This window comes from Rutidosis leptorrhynchoides, chromosome 10 (assembly GCF_046630445.1).
Source record: "Rutidosis leptorrhynchoides isolate AG116_Rl617_1_P2 chromosome 10, CSIRO_AGI_Rlap_v1, whole genome shotgun sequence".
Lineage (NCBI taxonomy): Eukaryota > Viridiplantae > Streptophyta > Magnoliopsida > Asterales > Asteraceae > Rutidosis > Rutidosis leptorrhynchoides.
This window is the reverse complement of record NC_092342.1, coordinates 119,112,001-119,130,068: the sequence shown is the minus strand read 5'-3', so window position 1 is coordinate 119,130,068 and position 18,068 is coordinate 119,112,001. Positions and strand designations below refer to the sequence as shown.

The window sequence follows — 18,068 nt, the reverse complement described above, 5'->3', positions numbered from 1 at the left end:
AGATAGCTCATGCGCATCAAAGGAGCCATTAAATTGATTCGAAACCAACTACGAATCAACATATGCGCGCAACTTAGTGATATTCAATTTATGCGCAATGTTTAATCTAGGAAGCAGCGCCTCATATTCAGCTTCATTATTTGTAACGTCAAAATTGAAACGCAATGCATATGTATGTTCCTCGCCACTTGGGCTTGTTAAAACTAAACCTGCGCATACGCCTTCTACGCATGATGCACCATCAGTAAATAAATCTCATGTTTCACTTTGCGTAGGCTGCAACTCTGTTCTTTCATGGATTACTTCCAATTCACCTATCATTTTTGCGAGATAATTCGCCAAGACTTGTCTTTTCACAGAAGTTCGCGAAATGTAAGTTATTTCATAAGATCCCAATTCGATTGCCCATTTGGAAAGCCTTCCAGATATTTCGAGCTTATTTAGAACTTGCTTAACTGGCAAATCAATTAAGACATGAATAGGATGCCCTTGAAAGTATCTCCGCAGCCTTCTTGAAGTTTGAAGCAATGCGTAGACAAATTTCTCCATTGGCGCATAGTTAATTTCGCTTCCTGTAAGTGCCTTACTTACAAAATAAATTATTTTCTGCGCTTTTTCTCGTTCCACAACCAACACTGATCCAAAAGCTTCATTCGCAATTGAGACATAAAGATATAGAACTTCGCCTTTTATTGGCGCAGTTAGCGTAGGTAGCGTTGCCAATAGTTGCTTCATTTCTTGAAATGCACTCTCTGCTTCCGCAGTCCACACAAAATTCTTCTGATTCAAACATCCTTTTAGCGTTTTAAAGAAAGGCAATTGTCTTTCCGCAACTTTTGACAAAAATCTGGTCAAGGCCGTCAACTTTTCTGTTAAGCTATGCACTTCCTTTATTGTTTTTGGCACGGTCATGTTTTCAATTGCGGCTATCTTTTTGGGATTAGCTTTAATCCTTGCTCAGCAACGTAATATCCCAAAAAATTTCCTTCTTTTTCGCCAAAACTACATTTTGATGGATTTAACTTCATGTTAATTCTTCGCAAATTTTGGAATGTTTTCGCAATATCTTGCAGCATTTGATCTTGCGCTTTGCTCTTTATTACTAAATCATCCACATACGCTTTAAGATTGCGTCCAATTTGACTTTTGAATGCGCTATCTATCAGGCGTTGATATGTAGCGCTAGCATTCTTAAGTCCAAATGGCATCTTGATATAGCAATATATGCCTTTGCCTGTATGAAACGCGGTTTTATTTTCATCTTCTTCCGCCATTGGGATTTGATGGTACCCTTTGTAAGCGTCTAGAAAGCACTTAAAAGGATATTCATTTAGCGATTCAACTTTCCAATCTATTTCTGGCAGCGGATAATTGTCTTTAGGGCAAGCTTTATTAATATCTTTAAAATCAATGCACATCCGCCATGATCCATCGGGCTTTTTAACAAGCACTGGGTTCGCAACCCATGTTTGGTTTTTTACTTCGCGCAGAATTCCTGCTTTAACAAGTTTAGTTACTCCTCCGCATAACCATTGCATGCGATCTGGAGCTATGCCTCCGCGTTTATGAATTATTGGCTTTAATGCATGATTTTCGTTAAGTCTGTGTTCCGCAATTTTTTGGGGAACACCAGTCATGTCTTGTTCACACCACGCAAAACATCCAAATTTGTTATAAGCAATTGCACTAATTGCTTTTTAACATCTTCGTCCAAATTATTGCCAATTTTGATTGTTTGTTCTGGATAGGCGCGGTTTATTACAACCAAATTTTCTTTTGCGCCTAGATGTTCTATCACTGCGCCTTTCGTATTAACATTTGCACAAATTGATTTTATTATGGCAGAATTCATTGTTGCAATACCCTTGCATGTTGCAAACTTTATCATTCCGTGAATAGTAGAGGGAATGATACCAAACTTTGATAGCGCAGAACGTCTTAATAACATGTTATAGCGCGAAGCTGATCGCATAACGTATAAATCCAGCCATGCTTGGCGCATTAGCTTTACATCTGCTTCATCAATAAGTTCGATTTTGAGTGGTAATTGTCCAACTGGCCATGCAGATTCTCCTGCAAGGCCAGATAGCGAAACTGCAGTAGGTATTAAATCTGCCTTAATACTTTCTGGTAGCTTACGAAAACATTGTTCATATATGATGTCAACGCTGCTTCCCGTGTCCACATGCACTTTCATTATTGTAATTCCAGTGTTCACGATTTTGCAAGATACAATTACTGGCGAATCAACCATGCCATAACTTTGCGTTGGCGGAAACGTTATTGGCGCGAGTTGCCATTTTTCAAGCGTTTCCGCAGCGTTTCTTTTATTAGTTTTCTTTCTCTTATGAAACATGCCTACTATTTTTGCGTCTTGCGTTTGTTGCGCATTTGCACAAATTAACTCTTTTTGCACGAACTTGGTTCTTCTGACCATTTTCGCTTTAATTTTGCAAGATTATCAGTCATTGAATCATTTTTAAATTTGTTATCTCGTCGGCATTGAAGTTTTGCCAATTTCGTAGTTTTCTTCGTAACTGCATTATCATTCAACCTATTCATTTTCCATTTAAATCAGAAAATCAAACATTGTAGATATGTAAACCTGCAATTCATTAAACAAGAACACGATTACAATTGAATTTCGAGTTAAATTATTCGATTACGCGAAATAAATTTATCGAATTCAATTCTAATTCGTGTCCTACGGATGGAGCCAATTGATCAATCCTAAATTAGATGCAAGAATCTAATATAGGAATTGAGTACAATGAGGGGTGGATGATAGTGTTGATAATGTTTTTGGGACCTTATGATCGTCTTTCACTTAGATTCAAGTGATCAATCAGCATGTCCCGGTCTTGATTGCATTACCTTGGCTCGATTATGATTCCAGAGCAATTGCACAAAATCAACAACCTAAAATGAGAGGCCAAGCTCCCTATTTATAGAGCAATGTTCGCGCATACTTAACGAATCCGCAATGTTTATGCGGGACATCTTTGCAATCCCCATCTATGCGAGCATCCACAATGATATAGCGCTATACGCAGTTGCTTGTTTATTTCCGCGGTTTCGTTTGCAATTGTATTTAGATTGCCTTTTGCACTTAAAAGTATACATATACATGTCTATGTATATGATCATAGAGTTGAAGACAAAAAGAGAATCTGTAGTAACCATGATGACCAACAAAGTTTGATCCTATCAGTCCATACTTCAATAAGTTGATTTGTTAATTATTTAAACCTTACAATTTTGAAAATTAGTTTACGAGTGTTCTTATTTACCTCTTAATGATATACTTCAACAATCATTCAACATTCACCGTCTATATATAAACACTAGATGACAAACTATGTTTAAACGACAAACATACTCTTAATCAAGAGACAAACGACGTTCAACATTCATTGCGTAACTTATATCTTACATTTGACACCTGAAAGAGCCAGTTTAATCAAGTCCTTCCTCGGTACCTTTCCCGAAGCATTCTTTGGAATCAAATCGATGAAACAAACTCTTCTTAGTTTCTTGTATGGGGCAACCTAGTTCCGTTATATTCAAGTTACATTTGATAATGATTTATAACAACAATAAGAAAAAAATTAAGAAATAAAGTTTGTACTTGTTTGGCCACATATTCTTTTACTTGTCTTTCATCAATGGTACTTCCTTTTCGCCTAACCACATATGCCATGGGTACTTGCCCTGCTGCTTCATCTGGATACCTGTCAAATCAGACACACATTGTGTATACGTACAATTACAAAATTGGTAATTACTTGTTTGTATGCATTGAGATTAATGGGTAAAATACATACGGAATCACCGCTGCTTCAACAATGTCGTGATGTGAACTTAAAATGTGTTCCAATTCGGCGGGTGGTACCTACGTCATTTGTAATTCCATTAAAAAGACGAAAAATTTTCTACTAGAGGTTACAAAACAAATGCAATGGTTAGGTGGTTGAATTGAAGAACATTTTTACAATGGTAGTCGATGAGTTGACACATTTTTTTCTTAATTTCTTAATTTTTTAACAATTATTTTTTTATCATTTATGATTAAATAAGCAAAATCATAACAATATTAATCTAAATCTATCATATGCAATAAAAACTATGCTTTTAGCAATCCTAACATGTTTGACCCGTTCAACCCAATTTTCATTTAAGCTTAATTTTTGTTTGACCAATTTAAAATGAAAACACATCAAATTGAACATTTCTCATTATGCTGGTCAGGTATGTCATCTATTGTTTCGGATAAAGATATGAATGCACAATTGCAAAATGTACCTGATAGCCTTTATATTTGATTAGTTCTTTTAGCCGATCCACAATGAATAAGAAGCCTTCATTGTCGAAGTAACAAAGATCACCCGTTCGCAACCATCCATCAGAGTCCATAACTACTTTGTCATCAACATATCCTGATACCCCAAAATTAAACTAATCAAATCAATTTAACTTTGTGTAGTACAATAATAATTAACAATTCAACATACAAATATTCAAATGGATATGACAAATAACCTGCAGTTTTAATTGCTACAGTTTTAATTGCTACAGTTTTTAGTAGCATAACAAAACAAATGTTATTGTTGAACCCTTATTTGGTTATTATAGTTATTCGTTAAAAAAACACAATGGGGATTGAAACAACTATAATACAACTTGGTCCAACACATTTTCATCATTTACTACCTAAAATGGCAAGATGGGTAACTTTTTGGAGGCATTACGTTAAAACACTTTTTGTCCATCAAATTATCATGAAGTAGAAGTAACTCTCAACCCTAGATTTTCACTCAGGCGCTACCATCTCTTTTGGCCACCGATTTTACGAAGGTAGTCCAGATAGCATTCATGTTTCTTCTCTTGTTTACCTCTTACATTTTTTTTTCCCTTTTATATTTTCATCTTTCTGGCGTTGTTGTTGAGCGATATTCTGGGCATTTTTCTTCTTCTCCGACATGCTTGTTTCGCTTAGTACCTTTCGTGATCTCAGATCATTGTGGGTTGGTGTTGAGAGTTGTCGGTCTGTATGCTTGGCTGACTCGCTGGTGGTTCGTTTTCTCCTTGTTTTCCCGACGACGGCGAGGTACCGGTCCTCTCGTCACCGTTCTGACGATTAACTACATATGGCGAGCACTGTGGTTCTAGTGTGCTCTAGGGTTGGGGGTGGTGTTTGTGGGTATTTTTTGGATGATTCTTGACGTCGCCGATGTTTATGTTTTTCGGGGAGCTTGGCTTGTCGGCATTTCTATTTTTTGGTTGCTATTCTTCTTCACTTTTTCAGCGGTGTTCAGTATAGTTCCATCGGTTTCTCTTCGTCGCCGTTCACGTGACAAGTTTGGTTGTGGTTCTTTCCTTTTCTTAACGTCGGTTTGTGGGCTTCTTCCTAATTCAAGATCCCTTCCTGTCGACCGGAGGTGTTTTCTGGATATTCCTCGCCGACGCCTTGGCAGTTTCACCACCTTGTTGGTGGTGTCAGTTTTCTGTCTACGCCAGTGGCAGCGGCAACGCTGATGGTACCTCTCCCCCATTGCTTTGTGGTGGCTTCACTACCTTGTTGGAGGTGTGCCTTTAGTATGACGGGGGGAGTTGTCGGTGTCGTTGTTGCTCGTTGTCGTTAGTGTATTTTATTGTGCCCCTTCTTTTTCGGTCTCAAATCTCGGATTAAACTAAACAACGATCTCCTTGTTGGAAGTGTGATTTATGAGCCGGGTGATGGTTGTGGTGGGTGGGGGGGGGGGGGGGGGGGGGGGGGGGGTGTTGCGTTTGGGGAACTTGTGTGAAAAGGCAAGTGAAGTTTGGTGGTGGCTAGCGTTTTTGATCTCCGCGAATAAGGCGGGCGTTAACGTTCGCGCGACATTTGGTGGTCATGGTTTGAATTGTTTGGTCACATCGGTACTTCAGGTGCCTTTTTATGCATCTCTTCATGTGCTTTTCTATGCATCCTTGTTGTTTGTTAAGCTTGCCTTGTACTTTTAGTTCCACTTTGTTGGTGACTAGATTTAGTTAGGTTTGCTTGTATCTTGGTTTCCAATTATGTTGCGACTGTTGATTATGGTTTGTTTTCGCTGCCTGTTGTATTCGACTTCGTACCATATTGATCTCTAGATTCGTTTATTTATATTATTGTTTTTTCAGAAAAATATATTATGAAGTAAAACAATGCAATTCATAGAAAACACGTAAATAGATGCCTTTCACCTTTCATTATAGATGGACCTCTAACCCATAGTTCACCAGGTTTCATAGGAGGCAAACAAACCCCGGTGTTAGGATCAACTATTTTTGCTTCACAATGCGATAGCAGCCGCCCTACAGTTCCAACTACCGTGCTCTCAAATGGTCCTGCAACTCTTGAGATCCCGCCTGTGGTTTCGGTCAATCCGTACGACTATAACGATTTGACCATGATTCAAAATCAGTTCATACTGTCATAATATGTGCATACATACATCAGTTTTGTGATTAACAGTTCCATTCATTAAGAAAGAAAGAAAAAATTTAACGGTCCCTATTAAGTTGCTATCATTTTCAATTTTAAAGAGCGGCAAGAGTTCACGCGTTGCTGCAGGAAATGGTTACCTTACATAATTATAGAACGTATTAAATGTATGCGGAATACACTTCTTGATCTGCTTCACAAATAGTAGATTAAGTCAAAATCTTTTTGTGAGATTAGGGATCGACATATATTACAATGGTCTGTGCGTTATTGTAGGAATTGGTTTCGCTTTAAAACTTAAATATTGTTAAAAGAGTCGGAGGAAGGCTCAGTTGAATCAATCAAATTCACATATTTTAATCTTATACAACTTAATTAATCAAACTCACATAATTTAATTGTTTAAAATGTTTGCAAAGAAGAATAATTGTTAAAAAAATTATAATAATAATTGTATATGTATCTCAAACCATCATTTGTTGTTAGTTTTTACAGTTTGTAATTATGTTTTGTTTTGAACTATATACTTAAGTTCTTATTTGAAGTAATTCTGAACGAACCTGCAACAAAGACACATTTGGAAACTGTCTTTTAAATTTATAAATAACGGAAACTGCAAGCGGCGCACCGCCACTAAACACCGTTTCTAGAGACTTCCAACCAATTCCGTTAACTAAACCCTCATTGTTCCCTTCAACTAACGCCACCACCACCGGTGGTGCTACCACTAAATGCGTAACCTTAAATTCCTCAATCAACTTCACCATCAACCCTAAATTAAACCTGGCTATCGAAACTAAACTATCACCAAATGCAATCATTCTTAAACATAACGCGAATCCGTACGAATGAAAATACGGCACCGTAATAAGGTACACCGCCGGCGACGATCTATCATGACGTCCAGCGATTGCTCCGGCAATCGACGACATCAAATTCCGATGCGACAGTTTCACTCCCTTGATATTCCCCGTAGTACCAGACGAGTACAAAATCGCCGCCGTATCGGATTGTAAAACTACAATTTTAGGTTTAGTTTCGATCAATTCAACGCTCGTTTTCATTTTCAATTCGAATTCGTTAGAGTCAATTAACACGATTTGATTACTAAACCCTAGGTTTAATAGCTTATTAACCGTTTCCGACGTACAGAACGCAACCGCCGGTTTACAAATACGGAGTAGGCGCGCAATCTCTTGAATCGAGCTGGAAGGATTCGCCGGCGAAACGACGACGCCGATGGAGAACAGAGAGAGGTATAGAATAGGCAGATATGATGAATTTGGAGAGATGATGAAAGCGACATCGTTTTGAGCAAGTGATAACGGCGGTTGACGGAGATAAACGCTGAGGTTCTGTACAAGTAGTGGAATGTCGGAGTAACAGATGACGTGGCCGGTGGCGGCGTCAATAAGTGACGACGTGGCAGTGGTGGTGGTAGTAGCGAGTGAGAGAATGAAATCGGTAACTGATAAATTTGAAGATTTTGGGGGTAATGGAGATGGAGGTCTAAGGCTATGGTAAGTTAAGGTTTTTGAACAGAATCCATTTTGTGGATTGATTGATGATGAATTAAAATAAGAATTAGAATTAGAAATAGAAATAAGGTTTGTAGGTGACATTCTTTTTAAGTTGTAAATTCGTTTACAAATATAAAATCCTACTGTATAATTTTAAACTCTAATTTCAAATACCAATTTATAATGAATTCGTTTAGCGTTACGTGGGTCAATCTTCACAATCACAAATCTCACTATCTCGAATCTTTTTTTTTTTTTTTTTTTTGAAAAGCAAAAGTATTATTATTATTAACCAGATTATAACAATACAATACATGTCCCTATACTCTTCTATACAATGATGTTAACAGTCGAAACAATCGGAAAAAGATTGGATTTAAAACATAAAAAGTTAATCGGAAGTGCCGTAGGCTAAATAACCTGATGAGGGATGAACTTGTGAAACACAAGCGGGGCAGGAAGAGACAGCCGTGCCGATCAAGCGGCGACAAAGATGACGAACAACCTGCCCATTTAATCTAACCCACATAGGCCAAATAAGACAAACGATCACTATCTGATTATTAAAATGCCGTATTAACCGACACCCGATCGATTTGGAGGAGGTGCCACGTAGAAAGATGGGTTGAGGAGCCATTGATGCCATGCGATTGATGTTTTTTTTCTCGAACGGTTTGAGATCCAACTAAAACTTTGAGTTTGGATCTCGGAAATTATCATTGCAGGATTCCAGATTTTTCCTGAAAAAACTTTTAAATTTCTATGTTTCCATAAGATGTAGCACGTAATCCATTTAGTAGCTTGCCATAAGGATTGCCCAGTGGAGTTATGCGAGAAGCCCTGGTCGGAGATGATGGCCTCATTGATATTAGAAATTGTATAGCTATTTTGATTCCACCAGCCGAGTAATTGCATCCAAATTGAAGCCACTTTTTGACAATTTATCAACGCATGGTCAACGGTTTCGATATGTTGGTCGCATAGTGGACATAAGATGGTGTGAAGGTCAGTCCCTTTCTTATCTAGTTCATACCTGACCGGGATTTTTAATTGGATGACCCTCCATGAGAATATGAAGACCTTTTGTGGGACGTATTTGTTGCGGGGTAATGAAAGATTTCTTGAATTGATGCCATATTTTAGTGTATTGATTAGGTTTGACATCGTTGATGTAGTGAAAATGCCGGATGCGTCAAGGGAAAATTTCCATGAATCAGGGCGATCTGAGGTGCTTACTGTAGATAATAGATTATTGAGTTCCGTAAGTTCGTTCGTTGCACGACCACTAGGAGCCCGAGACCAATCCCAATTTCCAATCGAATTGGAATGAACGTTTAGAATTCTATCGGCAACAGTTGCTTCTTTATGAGATTCTAACATGTAGAGTCTATGGAATACTGATTTTAAATTCTCTGATCCGATCCATATGTCATGCCAAAAGCTAATCGATGTACCATTGCCAATGCGTTTTGAGATTGAGGAAGTGAAAGATGTTCCTAAGTTGTCTGCGACTTTTCCTGCTTTAATAATCTCTTTCCAAATGGTACGACCTGAAATGTTCCTGCATAAAATGTTAGAATCTAACCCCCCCCCCGGCCCATATATACTTTTGATTATTTTTACCCATAGTGCATTATCTTCATTTTTAAAGCGCCACCACCATTTACACAAAAGTGCTATGTTTTTAGCAAACAAAGAACCCACGTTTAAACCTCCACTTTCATATGGTAAAATTATTTGATCCCATTTAATCCAGTTAATTTTATTATCATTTGAAGAACCACCCCAAAAGAATTTCCGTCTTTTAGATTCGAGGACCTTAAGGGTAGCGGAAGGTGCATGAAATAGGGAGAAGTAATATAATGGGATACTACTTAGAATGGATTTGATGATCGTAAGGCGGCCCCCGAAAGAAATTGATTTGGCAGCCCAATCCGTTAGTCTTCTGTCAAATTTTTCGATGATTGGTTGCCAAGAGGAGGCGTGGGAAGTGGGGACCCCAATAGGTAGGCCAAGATAAGTAAATGGAGTAGAACCCGCTGAGCAGTTAATGTAACTAGCCATTTGCTCTGTTTCGGCCGTAGATGTGCCGATACCATAGAGCTTGCTTTTGCGGAAATTAACTTTGAGTCCCGATATATTTTCAAAACATTTTAGGATTTTGGAGATAAATTTGGCGCTTCTTTTATTCCATTCGCCGAAGAAGATTGTGTCGTCCGCATATTGGAGATGTGTAATGATGAGGTTATCATGCCCAATTTTTACTCCTTGTAGAAGATCATTAGCTAATGCTCTTTTTACAAGTATGTTAAGACCTTCAGCGACAATAATGAATAGAAACGGTGATATGAGGTCACCTTGTCGAATTCCCCTTCCGGGCGTGAATTCTTTAGTGGGCGAACCATTGATTAGTACGGAGATAGATGAAGAAGAAAGACATGCACGAATGAAGCTAATCCATTTTAAACCGAAGCCCATGGATTGCATGGTTTTAAATAGAAAGTCCCATTCAATGCAATCGAATGCCTTTTCAAAGTCTACTTTAAAGATTAGTCCCTTACGTTTTTTACGCTTTAATTCGTCGATTAATTCATTTGCAATTAAGACACTATCAAGAATATTTCTTCCTTTGAGGAATGCGGTTTGTTCAGTACCAATAACTTTTTGGATGACCTTGGCAAGGCGGTTGGAAAGTATTTTGGTGAGGATTTTATAGTAGCTACCTATTAGGCAGATTGGGCGATATTCGTTTAAACCGATTGGATTAGGTTTTTTCGGGATTAAAGTGAAGAAAGATGCATTGCAGCCATTGGAGATTTCTGAGTTGACCCAGAACCAATCAAGGGCATTCATGAGGTCTTGTTTTATCAATTTCCAGTGTTTTTTAAAGAATTTCATATTAAAACCATCCGGGCCAGGGGCTTTGGAGCTGTCGCAGTTGCATATGGCTTCCCATACTTCATTTTCGTTAAATTTGGCTTCTAAGAGTTGGTTATCCATCGTGGTGATGTGGTCGAGATGTGAAACATTGTCAAAAGGGCATTCGTGACAGAGGTGTTTGGATTGGAAAACGTTATTGAAGTATGAGTATGCTTCTTGTTTTATTTGATTAGGATCTTCGGACCATCTACCGTTAATTGACAAACCATGGATATTATTTTTGCTCGTTCTTCTTTTAATATAATTGTGAAAATACTTTGAATTTTCATCACCCTCTAATGCCCATTTAATTCTGGATTTTTGTTTAAGCATATTAATTTTCTTCTTTTCTTTTACGATATGTTGCATTTTTTCATCAAGCCATTTTTGCTTTTCTGTTTCGGATAATGGTCTGGTTTCGGCGGTATGTTCCCAGTTATTACATTCGGTTAAGTGATCTCGGATTTGTGTATCTATGTTATCGAGTTGGTTACTATGTTTTTTAAGTTCCATTTTGACGTTCTTAAGTTTATTACGGAAAATGCAATCAGGTCTATTTCCGTTAGTTGGGATCGACCAAGCTCTTTCTATAACAGTGTCTGCATCTTTTAGGTCGAGCCATGTGTCAAACACACGTATGGGCTTCGGACCAGAATCGATGTGATTATTTCTTAGGATGATAGGGCAATGGTCAGAGAGGTCACGATCAAGGGTTTTGGATGATGTGTTGGGCCAGATAGTAAAGATACCGTCAGAGACAAGAAATCGGTCTAGCTTACTAAATTTCATTGTTTTTTCGCATATTCGTGTGAATCTTTTACCGCCTAAGGGGAGATCAATTAGTCCTGAGTTGTTAATGAAATTATTAAAGTTATCCGCCCAAAGTTGATTATATTCAGTATTCATACGTTCCGTTTTGTTTCTTACTTCGTTGAAGTCACCGAAGACAATGTATGGTATCGTAAGAGAGTTTGTGAGGGATGAGAGTTCTTTCCAGAGTCTTTGTTTTTTCGAGTTGATATGAGGGCCATAAACATTAATGAAAGCAATTTCAGAGTCATATCCCGCCCATGACCCTCTTATTGCTAAAAAGAATTCGCCTTCGATAGCATAGTTAACAGAGAGGATATTGGTATCCCAAATAGTTAAGATACCTCCGGAAGCACCAACCGAGTCCTTTTGGACGAATTTAAAATCGGAATTACCCCAGAATGATTCAATGGTGTTATCATGCGTTTGTCCACATTTAGTTTCTTGTAAACCTAATATTGTTGGTTTTTCTTTATTACAAATACGTTTAAGCCAGCTTATTTTACCCGTTTGCCCAATACCCCGAATATTTAGAGAAATCGTACACATGATAAAAAACTTACAAATAACGATGCGGCGGAAATTGGATTTATTGCTTATTACGACGGATCCCGATACGCTTCCCTACTTCGTTTGTGTCCATACTGTTGCTAGTGGTGGAGCATGTCTTGTTATTCTTTTTGTTACGTACCATGTCCATGTGAGACCCCTTCGAATAACCGGATGTGTTACCACCACCATTAGATGAGGGTTTGCATCGTTTAGCTAATTGTGTAATTCTGAGTTTTTGGCCACTTCTTGCAAGGTGTTTGAAATAGAGCATATTAGATCTAGGCCTTTTTATATCGGGAATGTGCGGTGTGTTTTTTGGGATAGGGATAGGGTAGGCGGTGGTATTGTTGATTTTCCTCTTTTTATTGATTGTATTTTCTTTAACAATTAAAGGTTCAAGGTTGAAAGGATCGGAGTTTGATTGACGCGTGTCGTTTGGGGCGGGCATAAAGTGTAATGGTGATTTAGATTGGAAGTTTTGAGGTGAGGTATCGATATTATTTTGCTGATCAGAGCCGAGGATTTTGTCATTTTCCAAGGTTTCACAAATTGGTGAATTAAGTTCAAGGTTTGTTGAATTACAGTAAGGGGTATTCGGTTCAATTGTGTCTGAGTTGGGCCTTGAATCCATTGGGCTAGGGTCATCGGTGGTGGGCTGGGAATTCTTATGGGATGTCGATACCACAGAATCATTACTTTGTGTTTTTGGTGTATTATTCTCAATGGGTTTTTGCGCTGAGTCATCGTTGGAGGGAGTTGGACTTTTGGTATTAATTTTAGGAGTGTTAAAATCGGGTATGGGGGGTGGTGAACTATTCTGTGGTGAGTCAGGTATTTTTTCTGAGTTACAATTTGTGGCTTCGATGTTGGAACTGGATAGGTTAGGTGTAGGAGTACAGGAGGTATCGTTGCAGTTGTTATAACCCGAAGTATTGGATGGTTGATGAGTTCGATTACAAGAGTTATTATCGAAAAGTAAAGTATCCAAACGTTTGGAGGAATTGGTTGCAGTTTGTTTTATGGGTGAATTAGTCACATTTGGTTGGACGGGTATGTGACAATTGCTATCAGTGATCTTTTCATCGTTACCTTCAACCCGATTTTCACAATCTAAGTGAGATTCTTCATCCGAGATATGACCATCCGAGAGACTTTCGTCATCCCAATTAGAAGTGTTATCGATATCACCAAAAGGGTTAAACATGGAAAAGTTTTGGACTTCGGAGATATAAACTCTAGCTTGATTGATGTCACCCGGATTAACAGATGCTTGGCCGTTTATAGGTGCAAAATTATTAGTTTTGATAATAACCGAGCCATGAGAGAGGTCTTGATTGTTTTCATTAGTTATAGAGCAATTAAATGTTTCAATCACCTCACCCCAATTTTTTGCAATGTCTATGAAAGTAGACTCAAGCCAACACGTAATAGGAACCCCAAGTATGTTAACATAAGCGAGTCTACCAGAGGTTTTATAGACTTCGGGGTCCCAGGGGTTAATGTCCTCAAGCCATTTCCATAGTGGGTGGTCCGAGTTGTTAATCAAATCAAGGGCCGGATCGGATTCCTCAAAAATAAGCATTAAATCATGTCCGCCTAAATATTTGATAGTGAACCCACTAAGATTTTCACTTTCGCAAATTTCACTAAAATATTCGAGGTATTCAAGGTCTTTGACCTTAGCAATTACCGCTTGACCGAGGATTTGAATAAGTTCATCGTTAGAATTTACCTTGATCGTTGGGGTAGAGTTGTTTGATGCCGGTTTGTTGAGGATCACGTCTTTGAATTTCCTTTCATCCACATGTGAAGAGAAGGCTGCATTAACCTTGTTTGTATGGCTAGAAGTCGAGTTGTTATTTTGTGCAGCTTGCTTCTTCTCTACTATATCATGTGCTTTGTAGACTTTAAGAAGGTTGTCTCCTGCTACGATGAGGCTAAGTCTCCTAGCAAGGGACTCCTTATGAAATTCCGGTACATCTAAGAACCTAACGAAACCGAATTTTCTTCCGCTTTTTAGTGTCTTCTTGGGTATGTAAACCTCGTGAATGTTACCGTACTTTTTGAAAACATCCCAGAAGTCAATAGAACACCAATTTTCAGGAAAGTTATGGAAGAGATAGGATGTAATTCTAGGTGAATCAATCGGTGTTGGCTTGTTCTTTGTTGCGGATTTGTGTGAATCTGAGTTAGAAGATCCGAAACGTTTGACGAGGTTAATTGCAGACTCTCTTTGTTTGAAATTATTATAGATCTGATTGTAGGAAGTGTTCAATTTAGTGGAATATGGGTTAGCCTGTGGTATAGATCGAGCCTGGTGGGATGGTTTTTGCAGGTTGATGTTTTTAGGGTTAGGGTTTTTGGGTGGTGATTGATTCTTATTACTGTCCACTTTGACCCAAACACCCTCGTTGATTGGGCGGTACTTGATGTGTTGGTTGCCAGTAACAAAATAAGCTTTCGGGTGGTTTAGGTTTTTTGAGGAATTAGGGGTGAAAGGGGAACAGGGGATGTGAGACATGGTGAGTGCAGGAGGAAGATAATAAAACAAAAGAGGAATACACGAAACAGAAAAGATTAAAACAAAAGATTGCAGTAGTTCAAATTAGGGTTACCAGATGAGAAAGATGAAGAGGCGAGAGCATCGAATCTACATCGTGAAGTTGCGACAAATCGATTACGGAGATCTTTTTTTTTTTAAAGATTTCTAAATATATGTAGAATATTTTTTAAGACATTTCAGTTTGTGTAATATTACACAATAGGATGTGTAAGGTAATGTACACTTGTTTAATCTTACACGATGTGATACATGAAGATAATGGATTTGCTATTAGTTCGGTTCAGAAAGAAATGATTGATGAACCAAAAAACGGAATATGGCGTGTTAGTGATAGAGGAAGGACCGAGAAACAATTAATAGAGATATACGATATAAATTGGTGCTTGATCAACTAAGGGACGATCTTATCGGCATTATATGGCACCTTCCTTCAAATTTTCATACCATGAATGAATTTTAGAATTTTATGTAAACTTAAGATTTTTAATCTGGATTATTCAGCCTATGTTTAAAAATTTAGGACATATATAAGTTATTTGTACATAACTAAAAATCACATCTCATAACCACCTCGCTACTTTTAATGTGTTAGCATTAAAGCTTAACAAAATTCTTAAGTATAACCCTGAGGGATAACAATAGAAAAATTCTTTTAATTTATAAAATTTTGTTTTACATATTTATTGTTTTTATAAATTTAAATTTATCTAAATAATTACTTGGGTGTTTCCTGCATTTTACCTCAATTTACGCGGAATCCTTAAGTTTTTTTGTACTTGGGTGGTCACTTTTATTTACCAATGTTATGTGGGTGGTTCCTGAAGCTAACAACATTTAAAAAAAAGTCCGTTAGTGAATACGCCATTATGAAAAAACAATTGAATTATGTTAATGTTTGATCAACGTATCGTTTTAGCTTATGTAAAAATGAACTCACACATTCAAAATAAAACGGTCTGATTGACGTTTAAAATACTTGGAGAGTTGTGTAAAACCTTCCACTTTATGACCTTGACTCTTCCGCTTGAGTGCAATAGTATCTAAAATCAATCTGAATTTGTACTTAATATGTTCTGATTAGATTAGAAACCATCATAAGTATAGAAATCAAGGGAAGATGCTTTTTCATTTTGGTTGAACATGTCAAGTTCAAAGGGGACAAGACAAGACACATCCAAACCATTAAGGAGGTCAAATGCTATTATATTGCCCAACTTTATTTTGAAGATAAATTACAGTCCAAAAGTACACAAAGGTGATTGCTCCTTAACGAATATATTTTCCGAGAAAAAGAAAAGCTAACCACGACCTCACCGCAAGGTAACTATATAGTAGTCTGTCTCAAGTACATGGCTATATAAAGAAACACACTTGTCAACTAAAAGACTACCTATTGCACTTGCAACATCCAGTATTCTAAAATAATCATCAAGCGTTCAAGCATTAAAACTTAAGAAAATTACTCAAATAAGCACTTTTAGGCCTCTCTCTCCAATATAAGCGGTGTCAGACGAAAATTTTCAAAAATAAGCATAGATTTCGCCTAAAGTCTAGGCGAATTAGGCGGAAATGTAGATATCCAAAGAAAACACTCCACCTCATCAATAAACTTACGCCTATTTTTTTTTTTTTTTTTTTTTTTTTTTTGTGTTTTATAATATGATTTCGCCTAACTTACCCAATATGGCGAATCAGGCGGAAAAGTTCTTAGGGGACTTGTGCGTAACTTTTTAACCAATCAAAAACTGCCACGAGTGTTTAATTTTTTCGCCTAACTTAATATAATTTGGCGATTTAGGCGAAATCTTGTAAAAGTCACCCCTACCTACCTTTTGAGTTCAAACTCGCTTAACGAAGATGAAGATGCAAGCTACAAAGTGGTCCTCATCTTTCATAATTGCTTGCCAGAGATCTAACTTATGAGACGTCCTCATCTTTCATCATCATCATCACCTTGTTAGGTAACATACAAATTCATCCGCTAAATTTAATTTCCCTTATAATTTTTGTTTGTGTGTGTGTCACCGCCTAAATGGGACGGGTCGACTGGGTTGATGGCCCGCGAGATATGTGGGTTGGGTAACCGGATTAAACTACTTTCAACAAATTTTACTGTTGCTTGTTCGGCACTTCCTAATTTGTTGTCTTTCAAAAGTAAACTAGGACAAGAAGCTCATGAAAGGTATATAACTTTGTTACCACTATATTTTTTTTGTCATTCATAATTTGAATTTGTTGTATTGATATGTATTAGTTATGTATGCATTGCAGCTGGATGTAATAAGTATTGATAAGGCACAATTCTTTGAAGATCCATATGACTTTTGTTGTAAAGCTACTGATCATATAGCTAAAAAAAACTATTTGTCCTACCTGGGTCAAAGCACAACTCAAATTGAAATTATCAAGTAAGTGGTTTATAATGTCTAACTCCAGGGTTATGTTTATTAATTGAAATTATCATTGAGTAACTACATTCGTATCTATTTACAGAAACTGAAAGTGACATATGTTGGAGTTGAACTTGTTGACTTAAAATCCGTAGATATAAGGTTGTGTTTGGTGATGGTGAAGTACAGTCATGAGGCAAAAGGGGTAAAGGAATTGAAGCGAAAGGGTAAAGCGTTTTTACTTATTTGGGTAATTTTAATAGATTTCGCTTAATTCGCCTAAGGAAATTAGGTTAGGCGAAAACATGAAACATACGTGGCAGTTTTTGATTGGTTTAAAGTTTACGCCTAATTCGCCTAGCATTATTTCGCCTAATTCGCCTTAAATTTGGTAGCTTAGGCGAAAGTTTGAAGCAAATTGAAAAAAAAAGAGGCGGAATATTTTTTCTACACGTGGAGCGTTTTTATTGGATGCAGAGTGTTTCGCCTAAATCGCCTAAACATTAGGCGAAATCAGTGCTTATTGTTGAAAAATGTTGTCTGACACCACTTATATTTGAGAGAGAGGATGAAAAGTGTTTATTTGAGTAATTTTCTCTTAAAACTTTGTGAGATTACTGAGCAAGAATGATTGTAAACCTGAAAAGTTCAAATTATCCTTAGGTTTACTTTGTTACTCCCTTCGTAAAGGATCTTGAAAGTGAGTTAGTGTTCTTTGTGATAGCACTAACTAGTGGTGGGTCCTCGCTTTGTGACGCATCTATGAGTCGGTGATAGTTTAGGTTGACAATGTGTTGTATAATAGTAGTAGAAGTAGTAATAATAATAGTAGTAGTAGTAGTATAATAATA

At 37.4% G+C, this 18,068-nt stretch overlaps 1 protein-coding gene across 1 annotated transcript; it reads right to left on the bottom strand.

Moving 5' to 3' along the window:
• Nucleotides 1-3,331: 3,331 nt before the first annotated feature.
• LOC139872998 (4-coumarate--CoA ligase-like 9) lies at nucleotides 3,332-8,112 on the bottom strand. The gene is made up of 6 exons (XM_071860924.1): nucleotides 7,024-8,112; nucleotides 6,223-6,412; nucleotides 4,303-4,436; nucleotides 3,825-3,892; nucleotides 3,629-3,731; nucleotides 3,332-3,548 (listed from the first exon to the last, which is right to left on the bottom strand). Exons 1-6 carry the CDS (start codon nucleotides 8,083-8,085, stop codon nucleotides 3,423-3,425), a joined length of 1,683 nt encoding a protein of 560 aa, XP_071717025.1. The 5' UTR covers nucleotides 8,086-8,112; the 3' UTR covers nucleotides 3,332-3,422.
• Nucleotides 8,113-18,068: the final 9,956 nt, after the last annotated feature.